Source organism: Oryzias latipes, chromosome 3 (genome assembly GCF_002234675.1).
Source record: "Oryzias latipes chromosome 3, ASM223467v1".
NCBI lineage: Eukaryota > Metazoa > Chordata > Actinopteri > Beloniformes > Adrianichthyidae > Oryzias > Oryzias latipes.
In genome coordinates, this window is record NC_019861.2 from 35,340,042 (window position 1) to 35,357,309 (window position 17,268).

General features: G+C 44.5%; 2 protein-coding genes across 2 annotated transcripts in view; one reads left to right on the forward strand and one right to left on the reverse strand.

The window, feature by feature from the left end:
- LOC110014444 (neural-cadherin-like) overlaps positions 1 to 17,268 on the forward strand; it is a 338,096-nt gene that overhangs the window by 312,119 nt on the left and 8,709 nt on the right. The gene's annotated exons all lie outside the window — the stretch shown is intronic.
- On the reverse strand, positions 1,467 to 3,912 carry LOC110014032 (piggyBac transposable element-derived protein 3-like). Its single transcript, XM_023953724.1, has 3 exons — positions 3,604 to 3,912; positions 2,512 to 3,449; positions 1,467 to 2,419 (listed from the first exon to the last, which is right to left on the reverse strand). Exons 1-3 carry the CDS (start codon positions 3,731 to 3,733, stop codon positions 1,871 to 1,873), a joined length of 1,617 nt encoding a protein of 538 aa, XP_023809492.1. The 5' UTR covers positions 3,734 to 3,912; the 3' UTR covers positions 1,467 to 1,870.

Consider the following 17,268-nt stretch of genomic DNA (forward strand, 5'->3'; position numbering starts at 1 on the left):
GAAGGAGGTTCTGAGGGCAGAGATGCCCAATTCAGCTTAGTCTGTTTAGTTTAGCAATTGCTAAAGTGAGAAGCAGACGATTGTCAAACTCAACCCAGCGGGGCTTTGACTGGAAAAATCCAACATGACCAAGAAGACAAGAAAACCAAACAGAAGTAAAATGGTTTCCTGTCCTCACTCGCACGGATTGATGTCAGTCCCTGTGAATTAACATTAGTGCAGATTTCAAAGATCCTCTGAAGCGGATTAAAGTCCTGAATGAAGATGAGAATGATGTGATAACCCTTGTGTTATCCTAGGCACTTTACCATTGGGAGTTGGGTCATCTAGACCCACTAGACAGTGCTCTGAACCTTTTTTCTTCAATGATTTGTGATCTTCACTGGTGTCCATGGATTACATGAAATCTTTCCACCTTTATCCACCTTTGTCATGGTAGGGAGAACACCTCAATGCAAGGGTGGGTCACTTAAGATAGCACAAGGGTTAAGGAAAGACTGAGGCCTGTTGTATGCATGCATGGATGCATCGTTGTCCCCCGTCCAGTGCATTTCAGAGGATTGTTCAGACTCCATCATTTAATAAGCTTTCCAACATGATCAGTATGACACCTTCTGTTGTTAACCAGCACTGCATTGACTCCTTTTGTACCTCCATCTCTCATCTTTCTGTTTATCAAAAATGTCTACAGAGGAGCTGGATGCATTTGAACTCGAAATAGTAGCAGTTCCTGATAAAGTTCATGTGTGTGTGTGAGCAGTCTGAGCGCCATTCCCACAGATTTAAGTCTGGTATTGATGACTGACGAGAAAACATGTCAATGCTCACTTTATAAGCAAAAAACGTCACAACAAAGACACTTTATAAATGTAAAACATAAATGTTTAAATTTAATTGAAGCTAGTTTTGAACATATTTTTTATAAATGCAAATCAAATTATGTAAATAAATTATTTTTATGCCATTTACTTTATTTTTACAAATTAATTAAACTTTGATTTTCAAAATAAAACCTTCCACGTTCCACTACAATCATTTTTTATCTATTTTCAAAGCGATCCCAGTGGTCTTTTGATTATGATTATGCTATTTTTATCCCAAACCCAGAAACCTGTGTTGTTTTCTGGGACATCGTTCCAGCAGAGCGGCACGAGTTCATTAAAAATTGACCTTTGTTTTTTTTGTGTGTAACTGTTAAACGTTGGTGTGGAGCAACCCACCCCCCTCTTTTCCCTCCCTGTGGCTGAGAGCTCTCAGTTTCTCTACGCACTCTCCCACTAGCTTACAGCCCCTCACACTCTCAGCTCAAACGAGGAAAACAAAGACGCTCACGGATCTGTTTGTCTGCAAGTGATGGAGCAGAGCAGGGAGCTTTTTGCCCACCCAGCGTAACAATTAAGCTCTTTTTCAAAACGCATTTGTGCGTCTGCTCTTGATTCACATACATTTTAACAAAGCAGTAAAAATGCCATTTCAAGCTTTATTTCCTTTATGTATATAAATGTGTCAAGAACATGTTAAAAACACCAAGAACACAACTTTGATCAGAGTTGGTCTTCAACCTAAAAGTCCCAAGGAGCATTTGGTCTTTCTACCTATAAAGCCCAAAGGGCAGACGATCGGCTGGAAGGCTTTTGGCCAATGTCCTAAATCAACTGTGAACGACTGCTTTTCCTATGTAAATAAGGCAGATACTGGTGGGGCTATCCTAAATATCTTCAATGAAACTTGTTTTTATATTACCATCTTAGGGAAAGACCCACATGGGGATTTTCCTTCAGATTTACTTTATCAAAATAGTACAAAAAAAAAACATTTTTACACATATTTGCAAAGAATTCAAAAAATGTCAGTGAGTACATTTCAGCAATTACTCACAATCCTGGCACTGCCATGGTATCTCTCTTCTGCATTTGCCACATGTGTATCTGTAGCAGTCAACACATCGCACAGTGGCATGATTGTTTTTGCACTGGTGCTTGACCTGACACGTGGCTCTTTTTCCAGGGCCGGGTGTGGGAGGTTGTTGCCGAAGCAATTCTTCTTTTTGTGCCTTCTTTGCATCCACATGAGAGTTAGCCAACTCTCTTGCAAGCTTCGTCAGGAAGTCCACTCGTCTCTCCTTCCTGCCGGTGCATGCTTGATACAGCACATGTGCATTCAGTGCTGCCATGTCAATCATGTTGTAGAACACAGCGACCGGCCAGCGCCGTGTTCCTCTGCGGACAGTGTCCTCCTGCATCATCTGGTCTATCACATCCACTCCGCACTTTGTGGTGTTGTAAAGGGCGACAGTGTTTGGCTTCCTTTTGGTGCTATTCTCGGTCTGAACCACGCTGTGCATGCTGCTGAGAATGTAGACGGTCTTCTTCCTTTTGGGCGCGTACACCGTCAGCGTGGCACCAGTGGTTGAAAACACCTAATTAAAATGCAAAGTTGTTATTTTCATGGCACTTTACCAAATAAATTAGAAACACATAAACATAGAGCAACGAGAGACCTGCCACATACCTGAGTGGTGAATTCATCGCGGCCTGGCTGCCTGGCAGATTGTGGAATTTCCCGGCGAGTCTTGTTGACTGAGCCGAGGATGGTGGTCTTCCGGCTAAGCAGTTGTTGCGAAAGTGACAGCGTTGTGAAGAAATTGTCTGTGGTAACATTTCTGCCTTTGTCCAGGAATGGTTCCATCAACGTCATCACAACATTTTCAGACAGCCGCTCCCCACTGGGGTCCTTGCCAAGATATGGGAGGACATTGCAAATGTACTTGGATTTTAAGTCATAAGCCACCCAAAACTTGATTCCAAACTTGTCAGGCTTAGTTGCAACGTATTGCAGGAAACGGCAGCAAGTCTTTGACGGGAAAAGCTGTTCACCAACAATGACGTGTCGACCAGGGTTGTAGGATGTTATGCAGTTGGTGACAAATGATCCCCACACACCGGAAATTGCAGCAAACTTATCAGTCTTTGCTCGGTCACTGCGGGTGGACCTGTCATCAAAGCGTAGGTGTCGCATGATGACTTGGAAGCGGTTCCGGGACATTGTTCTAATGATCTGTGGGTTTCCCAGGTTTGCCGACCAGCAGTCACTTAGTGCTGGAACCTTGGTAAGCCCCCGCAAGATGACAATTGCAACAAATGCCATTAGTTCAGGGAGGCCCATGGACCAATCATGATGCTCTGTTTGCTGTGCATGTTGAACGGTCCATTCTTGAATGCTGCGAAGCATTTCAAGACTGATAAAACAGAGAAAGCTCTGAAGGCGAGTTGAGATACTACTCCTGGCCTTATCTGTTGGCTCTCCATCTCCGGTGTAAGCTTCGATAGGGGTGAAATTGAGACGCTCCCCCACCTGTTCTTCATGCCACACTGTGCCATCTTTTGCTGTGTCTGTCACGTCAGTCGACAAACGAGGTTTTTTTTTGGGTTGAGGTACAGTCTCTTCATCTGCAATGTTTGTACAAATTCAGATTGTGAGCAATGATCAAGACAAATGATATCACAAATGCATGCACAGACACTAGTCCAGTATCTCCTCCACTGGATCTGAACATTTTCTTGTTTGAAATGAAATAGGAAACAACGTAAAATGAAATCTAACCTGAAGACAGCTCAGACAGCTCAGAGTCTGAATCTGGCTGAAGGTCTATGTCGTCTCCATCCGAGTCACAAGGGTTTGCTTTGCTCAGGATACTTTCCAATGCCTGCCGAGTGGAGAGTCTTCGCTGCATTTTTCTTCCTTAGGGAGGAGGTTCACACAGCACAAATTTCCTGAGGCCACTGAAGTGGTAGGCAATGTTCAGTGAGGTTTTTATCCACCTCAGCACAAAAGGAATTACCTCTTATTTGTGAGCAAGCTGCTTCTATGGGTCTATAGATGTGCAATTTTACACCCATTGTTTACAACTAGGTGACGCCCTACAAGCCAACATGAACAATACTCTGCCAACGATCACAGTCAGTTAGCAGCCCTCTCTCCCCATACAAACAAGCAACCCCCCCACCCCACACTCCCCTGCACATATTTAGGTAATGGCCACATTTACAAACGAAATGATGCTCGTTTTAGTCAACAGAGTAGCCAGCTAGCATCTTCTTGGCTAAAAGAGGTGCAGAAAAGGCTGGGACTTCTAGTGTTAAAGACTGCAACTCCTCTTTGCTATTCCGAAGACATGTCCATTTATTTGTGATGCAAACTCTGATTCTCATATGCAAATTATAAAGAGGGGGGAGTGTCGACACCCCAACTACATCCCAAAAGGGAAATCAGCTTTGACTGTGTGCAAAAACTGTCAAGATGTCTCTAAAACACAACTAGAGGTTTGCACTGTGTGATAGATTTGTGCTGCACACAGGTTTACTCACCATATTTTCATTTATCGCTGGATTTTCCACAAATTTGAAGTGAAGCAGAGCTAATCTGCACACAAGCAGACGCATTTTGAGAGGGAGAGCGTAGCTTTGACGACAAACCCAAAAAAAAAATCCTGCCGCCCCTGTAAACAGTCCTCTCTCAAAGGTACTTGTCTGACATATAAACCGTCTTAATTTAATCTAAATAAAACAGTGTTTTCTCATTTAAATGAATTTTTTCGCCTCTTTTTTTATGGACAAATTGAGATTCCACAGATTAGAACATTCATTAATCATCTGTTGCCATCTTTGAGAAAAAAATTGTTTGGGGAAAAAAAGTGTTACAGATCTGAAAAATGCAGGAAATGATGTGTGTCAACAAAGAAATTGGGTTCAAAGTGTCGGCAGTGAAGTAAGTCAGTGTAAATTCACGAAATGAAGCTTTTTTTTTCATGTTATCCTGTATATTTTCAGTTTTACTGCTAGTGTTATGCAAGGTGATCCAAAGCATGGACTGTTCTGGTTCTAACGTTGAATCCAATTTAGAACCAGAACTTGCCTCTACAACTAAAGTTCCTCTTCGCTCAAGCTGAAACATAGAAAATAGCTTTCTTTTCAAGTCCGTCTTTCTTTTCCTCGTCCTCCTCGGTCAGGAAAAAAGAGAAAACTTACTTATTTAGGTCTATTTCTACCGCTCCACACTCCATACCGCACTGGTGCATAATTGATTTGGAGCTGTGTTAAACCTGTTTTGGACAGAACAGAAATTGCTGACGTTATTCTGAGACAACTCCGGTCTCTGAGCTGAGTTTTCCCGGCTTTGGCCGCAGCTCCTTCTTGTTATATTTTCTTGAAATCAATGTCCAAATGAAAACTGCACATCTCCAAACCTCCAAGATCAATAAGGTCACTGAAGAATCCTCAAAAGACATCAGCGTGTGCGCGTCTTTGCACCCTTGCTGCATAAATTACCAGTTTCCATACGTGACTCACGGCCGTGCACTTGCTGAAGACATCTTGGAGCTATAAAAGAAACATTTCTTGCCGATACCTGCAAACAGGAGTCTGTTGATGAGCACATTTGGTTGAAAGCCTTCAGAAAAACCCTCGTGAATTGTCAGTCTTCATCTGATGCTTGTCATTCATCCGAAAGTAGAAAACAGAAGGAGCTTAACTCCACATTATGTCGTTGTTTTGCCCCACAGTTTCAGCACCCAAGGATGTGAGTTTCTGTAGAAATCCTGCATCTGTTGAGAGGAGGAAACTTTTCGGTTTTAGTTCTAACTCTCCAAATGTCCCGGAAAACCGTCTGCACACAGCTGCAGTTTGAGGAGAGCACAGCTGAATCCAGCGAGCCACAGGCCAAATCTGTATGAGATGGAGGATACGGCGATGAGGAGGACGAAGCCAGGAGACAACGGCGGCCTTCTGTGCCGTCATTTATGGGGTTTTCTTTGAAAACAACTCTTCGGTTCTGGCATGGTCTTACTAAAAGCAGTAATTCTTCTGTTTGCAACAAAACACAAAAAAAATAGAAACTAAAAATAAAGCAGATTGACATAATTAAAATGTTCAGAAAGGGAAGAAGGATAAAGTCAAGACAACTTTTCAAGTCCATTAGATGCTTCCAACATTGAAATCCAGATCGGAAGAAACATGCGAACCCTAAAAATTTATTTAGAGGAGAAAGAGAATCCACTTAAAATTTAGCAATAAAGGCAAAGTTTTAGCTTTTTGTTTAAATCTGCTTTAAATTTGTTTTGTAGGACAAATTATTTTATTGTCTAGATAAAAGAAAATTGACATTTGCTTATTTTTCATCTTATTTTTTAACTCTAGAACGTCCATAGAGCAGCCATTTGGATTTTCTACCTGCAATGGCCAGGGGCCAGCCAGGTGGCTGGATTAGTGAAGATTTGCATGCCCAAAGAGCAGCCTTCTACATAGTTTGCACATGAACAGCACGGCCATTAGGCTGTTCTTTAGGCATGCAAAAAGGACAAGCCAAGTGGCAGCGCAAGATTTTCATTATTTCCCACTTCTAGTTAGAGGTCACCACAGTTTGGTTTTTCTTTTTTGGCTGAGATTTATTGTTCATGAACAAAATACTCTCAAAAAGTCAAAAGTCAAAACTCAACTTTATTGTCAATTCTTCACATGTGCATCACATACAATGAATCGAAAATCTGTTTCTTACTCTCTCGTGTCTGTTCAGGGGAAGAAAAATAAAAACAAAGTATACGTTTAAAATAAAATAAATAGGTAAAAAGAAAGAAAAAGATACAATTTACAATATACAACATAGGCAATTTGCTATAAAAGTGCGAGTGCACTTAATGCAGTGTCTCAAGGCAGCGGGGGGGGGGGGGGGGTTCGTTTGAGCACTGTTCATGGGGGGATATGGGTAGTGGGTAGGTGGAGAGGGGAGAGGGTGTTTAGCATCCTGATGGCCTGGTGTGTGAAACTGTTTCTGAGTCTGGTGGTCCGGGAGCAGAGGCTCCTGTACCTCCTCCCTGAGGGCAGAAGGCTGAACAGGTTGTGTGCAGGGTGGTGTGCATCCTTGATTATTGTTAGTGTTTTGCGGGTGAGGCGGGTGGTGTATAAGTCCTGCAGGGAGAGGAGTGGTGTTCCAATGATTCTCCTGGCTGTGTTGACTATGCGCTGCAGGGCTCTCCTGTTGCTGTGTGTACAGCTGCCCCCCCACACAGTGATGCAGCTGGAGAGGATGCTCTCGATGGTTCCTCTGTAGAATGTGGTCATGATGGCTGGTGAAGCACCTGATCTTTTTAGTTTCCGCAGGAAGTAGAGACGTTGTTGACCTTTCTTTGCCAATGATGTGGTGTGGACGGTCCAGGAGAGGTCCTCACTGATGTGTACCCCCAGGAATTTTGTGCTGCTCACTCTCTCCACAGCAGCACCATCAGTGATCAGTGGCAGGTGTTGAGTGTTGCCCCTCTGAAAGTTGACAACAATCTCCTTTGTCTTGCCGACATTTAGCAGGAGGTTATTGTCTCTGCACCATTTTGTCAGCAGATCCACCTCTTCCCTGTAGTGGGTCTCATCGCCCTTGGTGATGAGACCCACCAGGGTTGTGTCGTCTGCAAATTTGACAAGGTGGTTTGTGCTGTGGGTTGTTGTGGGTTGTGCAGTCGTGTGTCAGCAGGGTGAAGAGCAGCGGACTAAGCACACAGCCTTGGGGTGCCCCAGTGTTGAGAATGATTGTATTTGAGGTGTTGTTGCCGGCACGTACTGTTTGTGGTCTTTGGCTGAGGAAGTCCAGTAGCCAGTTGCAGATGGGGGTGTTAACTCCCAGCTTGTCCAGTTTGCAAATGAGTTGCTGTGGTATTATTGTATTAAATGCAGAGCTGAAGTCTATGAACAGCATTCTCACATATGCGTCCTTTTTGTCTAAGTGGGTGAGAGCTGGATGGAGAGCAGAACAAATGGCGTCCTCTGTCGATCGTTTGGGTCGGTAAGCAAACTGAAAGGGGTCCAGGGTGGGGGGAAGAGTGGACTTGATGTGTGACATGACTAGCCTTTCAAAGCACTTCATGATGATGGGCGTTAGTGCTATGGGGCGGTAGTCATTGAAGCAGGATGGTGATGGTTTCTTTGGCACAGGGATGATGGTTGTAGCCTTGAAGCATGATGGGACGATGGCTTGCTCCAAGGAGATGTTAAAGATGTCTGTGAAGACATCCTTAAGGCCTGTTCACACCGGGACGAATTTCGCCGGCGATTTTCGCCGACGTTTAACGCCTCGTGACTAAACAAAGGGCACCAATGAGAGTGTGCACACCGACGCGTAAAAACGCCACGCGTCAAAAAAAAAACGCCTCGGGTTCGTTTTTTTTTTTCGACGCGTCGCGTCGAAATCTACTCGACCAATGAGAATGGCGCTTTTGCTCACGTGTCTGGAGCTTCTGAAGTTACAGTAAAACACAACTTGGGGGCGCTCAAACACAAAACTGCCTTGCTGAGCACACATACCAGCGAAGAAGATAGACGCCAAGTAGCGTCTACACAGCCGCGAAGCAATAATGACGGACATTCTAAAACATCCCCGAACCAAGTACCAGTTGGAGCTACTGGTGCTTGAAATATTCATGTTTTCTTTGTTTGATTCTGACAAGCGTGTAAATACTTGCTCTCTTCTTCTGAGTGAAAAGCGACTTTAAGAAGCGTAAAGTTGCGCAGCGCCACCTTGTGTACAGGAGTATTTCTGTTTTACATTAAGCGCCATCTAATGTCAGGGAATGAAATTGCATGTTCACTCCACTCATCGTCAGCGAAAATCGCCTGGGTGTGAACACAAAAAACGTGGCGAAAAACGCTGGCGAATAACGCCTGGCGAATATTCGTCCCGGTGTGTACGGGCCTTTAAGCTCTTCTGCGCATTCCTTCAGCACACGGCCTGGGATATTGTCTGGACCCGCAGCTTTCCGTGGGTTGATGGTGGAGAGTGTCCTCTTCACGCTGGTAGTTGTCAGGTGCAGAGTTTGATCCTGGGGGGAGGGGGGCGTTTTCTGTGGGTGTGTGCTGTTTAGTCCTTCAAAGCGTGAAAAGAAGCTGTTCAGGTTGTTGAGAAGGGGGTATTGTTCTCACAGCTCTGCGGTGCAGGCTTGTAGTCTGTGATGGCCTGGATGCCCTGCCACAGGCTCCGTGCATCTCTGCTGTCGTTGAAGTTGGAAGAGACTTTGTGCATATAGTCCTTTTTTGCTTTCCTGATGCCCCGGGACAGGTTGGCTCTTGCTGTTCTTAGGCCAGCTTCATCCCCTGCTCTGAAGGCATTGTCTCTGGCTCTCAGTAGCCCTTTGACTTCCCCTGTCAGCCAGGGCTTCTGGTTGGCTCGAATGATGATGCTTTTTGTGTGTGTCACATCATCGATGCACTTTGTGATGTAGGAGGTTACTGTGTCTGTGTACTCCTCGATGTCTGTCAGGTTGTTGTAGGTGGCAGTTTGTATGTCCCAGTCTGTTGTTTCGAAGCAGTCCTGAAGGGCAGAGGATGCTCCCTCTGGCCACACTCTTATTTTCTTCAAGACTGGTTTTGCAAGTTTCACCCTTTGTCTGTATGCAGGCGTTAGCATAACACTGAGGTGGTCTGATGTTCCGATGTGGGGGAGGGGGGTTGCTCTGTAAGCTTTTTTGTGAGGAGTGTAAACAAGGTCCAGTATGTTGTTTCCTCTTGTTGGAAAGTGCACATGCTGATGAAATTTTGGAAGGACTGTTTTGAGATCAGCGTGGTTGAAGTCTCCGGCAAGAATGATGAAGCCATCTGGATGTGCTGTTTGTTGTTCACCAATGGCCTGGAATAGTTCATTTAGCGCTGCATTCCTGTCACTGTTGTTGGTTGTCGGGGGGATGTATACCGCCACTAATAAAATCGTAGTAAACTCCCTCGGCAGGTAGAAAGGACGGCACTTCAGGATCATGAACTCCGCCCGCGGTAGTGTTTGCTCACCAGCTGAGCGTCCCGGCACCACGCGTCACGAATGTAAACACAGACCCCGCCGCCGCGTGTTTTTCCTCCGTCTACGATGGCTCTGTCCGCCCGATAGCACGTTAGTTGTTCCAGTTGTATGGCAGAGTCGGGAATGTTGTTGTTTAGCCATGTTTCCGTGAAGATGAACACACAGCAGTTACTCGTTGTCCGGTTCGCTGATCGGAGTAGGCGAACATCATCCATCTTGCTGTCCAGGGACCTCACGTTAGCCAGAATTATAGATGGTATGGCTGGACGAGTTGGGTTAGCTGCCAGTCGGGCTTTGATACCTCCACGATGTCCCCTCTTTCTTGTCCTTGAGCACCGTTTTCGGTGCGACCTTCCTGGGGCGGGCGCGTCTGGTGAGTTCCGTGTAGTGGTTTCTGGCTGGCGTAGTAATCCCAGCTCTACCAGCATCTCCGGTTTAGTGTCCAAAACGTCGCATATTTTGCTGTTTCTAATTTCAAGCAGTCTCTGTCGACTGTACTTGTGTTTCGTTGTAGCATCAAAAAGCATCATAAATAGACCCAAAAAGGAATAAGAAATATAAAAAAATAAGATAAGCAAAACGAAAATAAACACAGACACGCGCACTGAGAGAGCAAGGGGCCGCTGCGACTGCTCGCGCCGCGCCTCAGATCTTTACAGACATAATACTGACACGTACAAGCCTAGAAATCATGTGGTCAAAGTGATATCTTCAACCCACCACTTGTCTACACATACTTGGCACTGCCAAACAATCTCCTTTCTGCATTTTCCACAGGTGTACTTGCAAATCTGGCGTGATTAGCGTGAACTAGCTATCGTCTTCTGTCTGATGTCCATGATTAACAGTACAGTCATGAATTGTCCGAAGCATGTCCAGAGTGAGGAAACACAGGAAACTCTGTAAGCGAGTCGAAACCGTACTTCTGACCAAAGCAGTTGGCTCTTCCTCAGCAGTGTAACATTCAATTGGGCTGTGAGGTAGAGGCCTCCCAACCTGTTCTTCATGCCACATTGTGCCATCTTTTGTCTTTTCTGTTGGAGCAGTGTGTGTCTCCAGTCGTCCTCTCTTTTCTGATGGCAGTAAAATCTCCTCATCTGTGATCAGATTTCTGAGATCTGTGCAATGAAAACCTTCAGCAATGTAAAGATACATGTTGTTTCACCTGTTTATTTTAAATTTTATTGTTTTTAGTTGAATTATAGTTGAAACTATGAATTCCAAAACATGTCAAATATGACCCATCCGGGGTGTACCCCTGTGAGTCTCAAACCAGGAGCAGACAAAATAATGCTGTTGGGAAAAAAAAGTATAAAAAATATGCCGGGCGGGCCACAGGCTCCCTGCCCGGAGCTCTCGGCAACGGAGCGGGGAAAGGGGGGCGGGGTTGCTTCGCACCAACAGTCCTGCTCACAACTCTGAGGTAATGCCGCTCTGCAGAAAGTATGTCCTAGAAAACGACTTAGGTTTTTTGGCATAATCATAACTAAATGACCACTGGGAACACTTTAACCCTTGTGCTATCTTAGATGACCCACCCTTACATTGACGTGTTCTCCCTACCATGACAAAGGTGGATAAAGGTGGAAAGATTTCATGTAATCCATGGACACCAATGAAGATCACAAATCATTGAAGAACAAAGGTTCAGAGCACTGTGTAGTGGGTCTAGATGACCCAACTCCCAATGTTAAAGTGCCTAGGATAACACAAGGGTTACAGTACATCAATAGAAGTATGGAGTTGGACTTTAAAGGGAAAACTCAAGTACTCACAGTGCTAAAGGATAAAAGTAACTTTGTCGAATTTTGGTTAAAACAAATGTCATTTTGATTTGGAAGGAAAACAGACAGAAGGCTCCCCTTTACACGCTTCTGACCTGCTCTTCACATTTCTGGTTTCTTGTCATCAATGGTGGAAGATGTTTGGTGGAAAATTGTAGTTTTTGTTTATAGAACTGTAAAAAATAAGCCCAGTTATAGTCAATTTAAATGTCTTGTTACTTTTGGCAGAACTTAAATCCACACAAACGTCAGACTTTAACGTTTAGTGTGGATTTAAGTTCTGCAGGAATTCAGTACACATCAATGTCACTACAAGTTTTTGACTGAAAATACCATCTGTTCTGTCTTCATCAGTCGATTGAAATCTAATTAAATTATTCTGACATTTTTCTCACATTTCCCTTTCCATTCCTCCCTCTTCATCTCCCCCCTAAATGATAAATGCCCCGTGAGCGATATTCGATAAATGTAAGGCAGGTTAATAAAGGAAAGTTGCTGTTAAATTTAATTACTTTTTAATAAAACCCCACTCACTTGTATCAGTTCATATCATCAAAAGATAACATCAACTTTTTTTCTTACCACTACCATCTATTTCAACCGCTACCTTTCCCTCTTATTTCTTGACTTTTATTATTGCATTTTGAACAATGAGGATCTGTTGTGTTGTTTTAGTGGGAGCCAAACAGAGAAAGCTCCGTTGTTCCACACTGACCACCAGGATGGTTCTGTTATCAAGCTCTTCTCATTGAAGCATCACCTCTGAGGGTTTTTAGGACAGTTCCGGTCTCTGTGGTCACCTTGGCTGTCAGGGTCAGCTTGAAAGTAAATGAAACATCAGATTGCAAATTTGAAAATATATTTATACAGTACTGTATATATTAATATATATATATTGTAAATAGTTTTACAATTAAAAGGTATGTCGCCCATTTCATGACGTAGGCCCTTCAATGCTCTCCTAAAGTTTTGTACCTCACCTCTTGACTGGATCAATACTTCTTTTTTTTCACGTTTCCAGAATTTAAATCTCTCAACAAAATTACAGTCTGAAGTATTGATCGTGTCAACCTGATCCTGATTTTTGAAAAACCTTTTGTGAGTTTTGAGGTTGATGGAGACAGGAATAGAACAGTGATCTGCAGCACACCGTCATGATAAATCCGTCTTTAGAGAGGATTTTGGCGTTCTGCCTGTCGGTAATGACTTCAGGAAAAGGGACCGGAGGGACGGAGAGCTTTGAGAGGAATGAGTGGTGAGAGATCGGGTTCATAGGCGCTGCAGTGAACAGAATTATAGTCTGGTGGGGTAAAAATCCATACCACGATCTCATGGCACAGATCTTATTGCAGGGCAGCTTGGATATAAATGTTCTGAAGGGAAATTCCGCCAAACACACACACACTGACCTCCCTGTGGATCACCAGAGTATGAAGCAGGGCAAAAGTTTCTCTTTTAATCTGTGGGATTTCCGTCGTTTTTACTGTGCTTCCAAACTAGGTTTCTATAAATGGTTGTTGGGAGGAGCACCATTTGCCCCCAAAAAAGGGAAATTCTTACCGACAGAAGTTCAATTAGGCGATGTCCTGTCTGCAGGAGTTGGAATCTTTCTGGAAAGAGGGTAAGACGGGTTAAAGGGGGGCTTGCACAGACGAAGAGTAGAGCGCAAGACGTGAGAAGCTTCTACAAAGGCGAGGCAGCCAAAGACAGACCGTAGAGACTCTGCAAACAAATAATCACATAATCCTTCTTTTTAGGCTCACAGAAAAGACACACACTGTCAGGCACACTGATCAAATTCTCCATTTCTGTGTTTGCCCTCTGGAGAGGACTCTCCACAGAGCAGATTCATCTTGTACACCGTGACCCCCAGCTTTTCCCGCTCATCTCCCCATCTCCCCATCTCGCTGCAGCCCCTTCTTCATGCTCACACTGACGCACAGCTCCGCTCGAGTGGATCGAGTCTGAGGCCGAGAGAAAAACAGACTCTTCCCCGCGAAACCCAACAGTGCTGCTCTTCATATTTGCAGATTATTCGCTCCACCGGTTGTTGGACTTTTCCGTCACTCATGCACAGGTTATTGATTCAGACCCTAAATACTCACCCCCCCACCCCACCCCCACCCCACCCCCCACCCACTTTCACTGTTCGCTGCTGTATTGGAGGAATGGAGTCCACTGGCAACCCATCCAGTGTGCTCTCCGTCTTTGCCCTGACGTAGCTGGGATAGGCTCCAGCAACTCCATGACCCTGGTTTATTAGATGGACACATGGAATGGAGTCCATATGATGAGCTGATATTCTGATACAAAAGCTTGTTCATTCAGTTCAGACTCTTATTATTTAATCCATCTGCTTTTAAGATATGAACTCTAAGAGGACCCTGTGGTCCTCTTAGTTGTCCCTAAGGTGAGAACCAAAACATATGGTGAGGCCTCACCATGCACCTTTACGGTCCTCGCCTGTGGAACAGTCTGCTGGACAGCCTCAGGGCCTCAGAGACTGTAGAGGTTGTTAAGAAGACCCACTTTTTTTGGCTTTTACATGACTTTTGTATCTGCTTAATTCTTTTACTCATTATCTATCTATCAATTTATCTATTTTCCCTACTTAATACTTATAAAAGAACTATTTTTTATATACCGTCATTTTTATTATTATTATTATTATATTCATGATATTTAAGGTTATGTTTTAATAATTTCTAATGCTTTTTATTTTATTTAATCATTAATTCTTTAATTCATCTTCTAAACCCATATTGTCACAGGGCGGACACAGGGCTGCTGGAGCCTATCCCAGCCACTCGTGGGTGAAGGCAGGGGACATGCTGGACACTTCGCCAGTCTGTCACACGGCCACATTCACACCTAGGGACAATTTAGAGTAACCAAACAACCTATGAAGCATGTTTTGGACGGTGGGAGGAAGCCGGAGTCCCCAGAGAAAACCCACGCATGAACGAGGAGAACATGCAAACTCCACACTGGAAGGTGGAGTGAAGGTGTTCTGTTACAGGTCCCCCAGCCGGGACTTGAACCGGGCAGGAGTGCTAACCACTGTTCCACCGCCCAGTGTTTCTGCTATCTGTGCTTTTTTTTTTCCTGTTTTTTTTTTTTTTTTTTACTTTGGTTTTCATTTAATTCTATGTTTGATGCAACCAACACAATTGTCAACTTAGCTCAGGACTTTTAGGCTAGCTCTCTACTTATCTTCCGGGACCCATGAGTTCTTTTCACACTGCGCCATGACTCTGCAGCAGATCTGGGTCTACAGTGCCTCTCTGTCTGCACGGTGAACGTTTCCAAATCTGTGAGGTCTTTCAAACCAAACGCAGTGAGCGTGGCGCAGAATATGAATGACAGCCAAAACACAGCCGCACACATTACTGGCATTCTCCACCCAGACAAGAGACCACCTGTTGGACAAAATACTACATATACATAAATACATACAAACATTTGAACCCTTGAAAACAAAAGAAGATTTCTAGTGGAAAATTGGACTTCTTAACATGAGATTCAAGGGGAAATAGCTCATTTTGAAACCAGCCCCCATTGGTCTTTTGAGGAACTGCATAGTTTGAGGCCTTTTGGACTTTCAAATAAAAAAACTGAATCTTAGGACTTGTTTTTGCATTATAAAGCCTGAGACACCGTTGGTGCTTAAAAAGGGGAGAATGGAGTCAGAAGGGAATTTTATGTGGTCGGGCAGTGGATGGATCCAGAGCTGGAGGCAGCAGAGATGAGGATGTTGAGTTTTGGGAGTGACCAGGATGGATGAACTGGTCATGGTACCTCTTTTGGAGATTAATGCAGGGTAAAGGCCTGTTCACACCGGGACGAATTTCGCCGGCGATTTTCGCCGACGTTTAACGCCTCGTGACTAAACAAAGGGCACCAATGTGAGTGTGCACACCGAGGCGAAAAAACGCCAAGCGCCAAAGCATCAAAAAAAAAACGCCTCGGGTTCGTTTTTTTTTTTCGACGCGTCGTTAAACACAACTTGGGGGCGCTCAAACACAAAACTGCCTTGCTGAGCACACATACCAGCGAAGAAGATAGACGCCAAGTAGCGTCTACACTGCCGCGAAGAAATAATGACGGACATTCTAAAATATCCCCGAACCAAGCACCAGTTGGAGCTACTGGTGCTTGAAATATTCATGTTTTCTTTGTATGATTCTGACAAGCGCGTAAATACTTGCTCTTTTCTTCTGAGTGAAAAGCGACTTTAAGAATCGTAAAGTTGCGCAACGCCACCTTGTGTACAGGAGTATTTCTGTTTACATTAAGCGCCATCTAATGTCAGGGAAGGAAATTGCATGTTCGCTCGGCTCATCGTCAGTGAAAATCGCCTGGGTGTGAACACAAAAGACGTGGCGAAAAACGCTGGCGAATAACGCCTGGCGAATATTCGTCCCGGTGTGTACGGGCCTTAACTGGTGTGAGTGAGGAAGATTTAGAGGAGATGGAGTTGGATGTAGGCAAATGATTCACCATGTTGTTCCCCCAAAGCCTGCCAAAAGGCACAGTGGGACGGGGTGGAGGTTGCAGGTTAGCCTGCAGTCTGAACCTGAGTCTTGATGTTTGCAGGTCACTGCCTCATCAATGCCAGCACTTAGAGCAGTTAGCTCTGCAAAAACAACATTCTCTCTTTCAGGGTCTATATCACCCCCCCCCCCCCCCCAGCAAACTTCTGGCCATTAAAAGACAGATGAAAAAAAGAAGCGGCCCCTTGAAACAATTTCTTCTCATAAATCTGCCAGACTGTGAGGTTGTGTTGAAAGGGGACAAGTTGACAGTAAATGAATATTGATTTTCCTCTCTTCGCGTGCAGCTGCTTTCTGGCTGGATGGATTTACTCTTACAGAGTTGTCAGAAGCCGGGCGCTTTAATGGGATGTTATCAATTTGGGGTGGAGCTTGGGCACCTTCGGACGGGACGTTAACCTGGTGGAACGGCTGCTGGGCTTTAGATAAAAGAGTACAAAAATAAGCGTGTGTAACACAGATTTAAATTAGAAGTGAGAAGAAGCAGCACATTTAAAATCTCTCTGTGAGTTGTGTCAGATCATGGGTTTTCATGGTGCAGATTGAGCTCTGATTAACAGGATTTGAACAGCCTGGATATTAATGATAATTCCAGTGGAAATCATCTCTCACATGGGATTCAATGTGTCTTTCTGTTGAGAGTTTTTGCAAACAGATTTGATTTGGAGATACAGACTGACTGTCTCATTCCGTCACTAAATGACATTTGCGTGTAAATCATTAAATTTTGCAGCGTTGGCCCTCCGGCTTCTCCTCTCGGTTAAGTAGAACGAGACCGCTGACTCGTCTAAGTGGAGAGGAAGTCGGCGTGGAGCTGGATGGTGTCACTCATGAGGTAAATGCTGAGGCGAGGGGTGACGGCTACGAGACGCGGCGCGGAGGCTTTGTCGGACGTTTGAAAAGGTTGCGGCCACGCCAGAGCGTGAAAAGCAAGCAGAGCGGCTGCAGTGTGCATTAATGTGAGAGCTGTCCACGGTCACAGGAAGACGCAACCCCCCCTTCCCTCACATACATTTTTTAATTAGTCCTAAGCGCTCCTGTCAGGCAGCTAATTGGCTTTCCTTCCTGCTGCCCGCTGCATTGTTGGTGCTCTCCTAATGCAA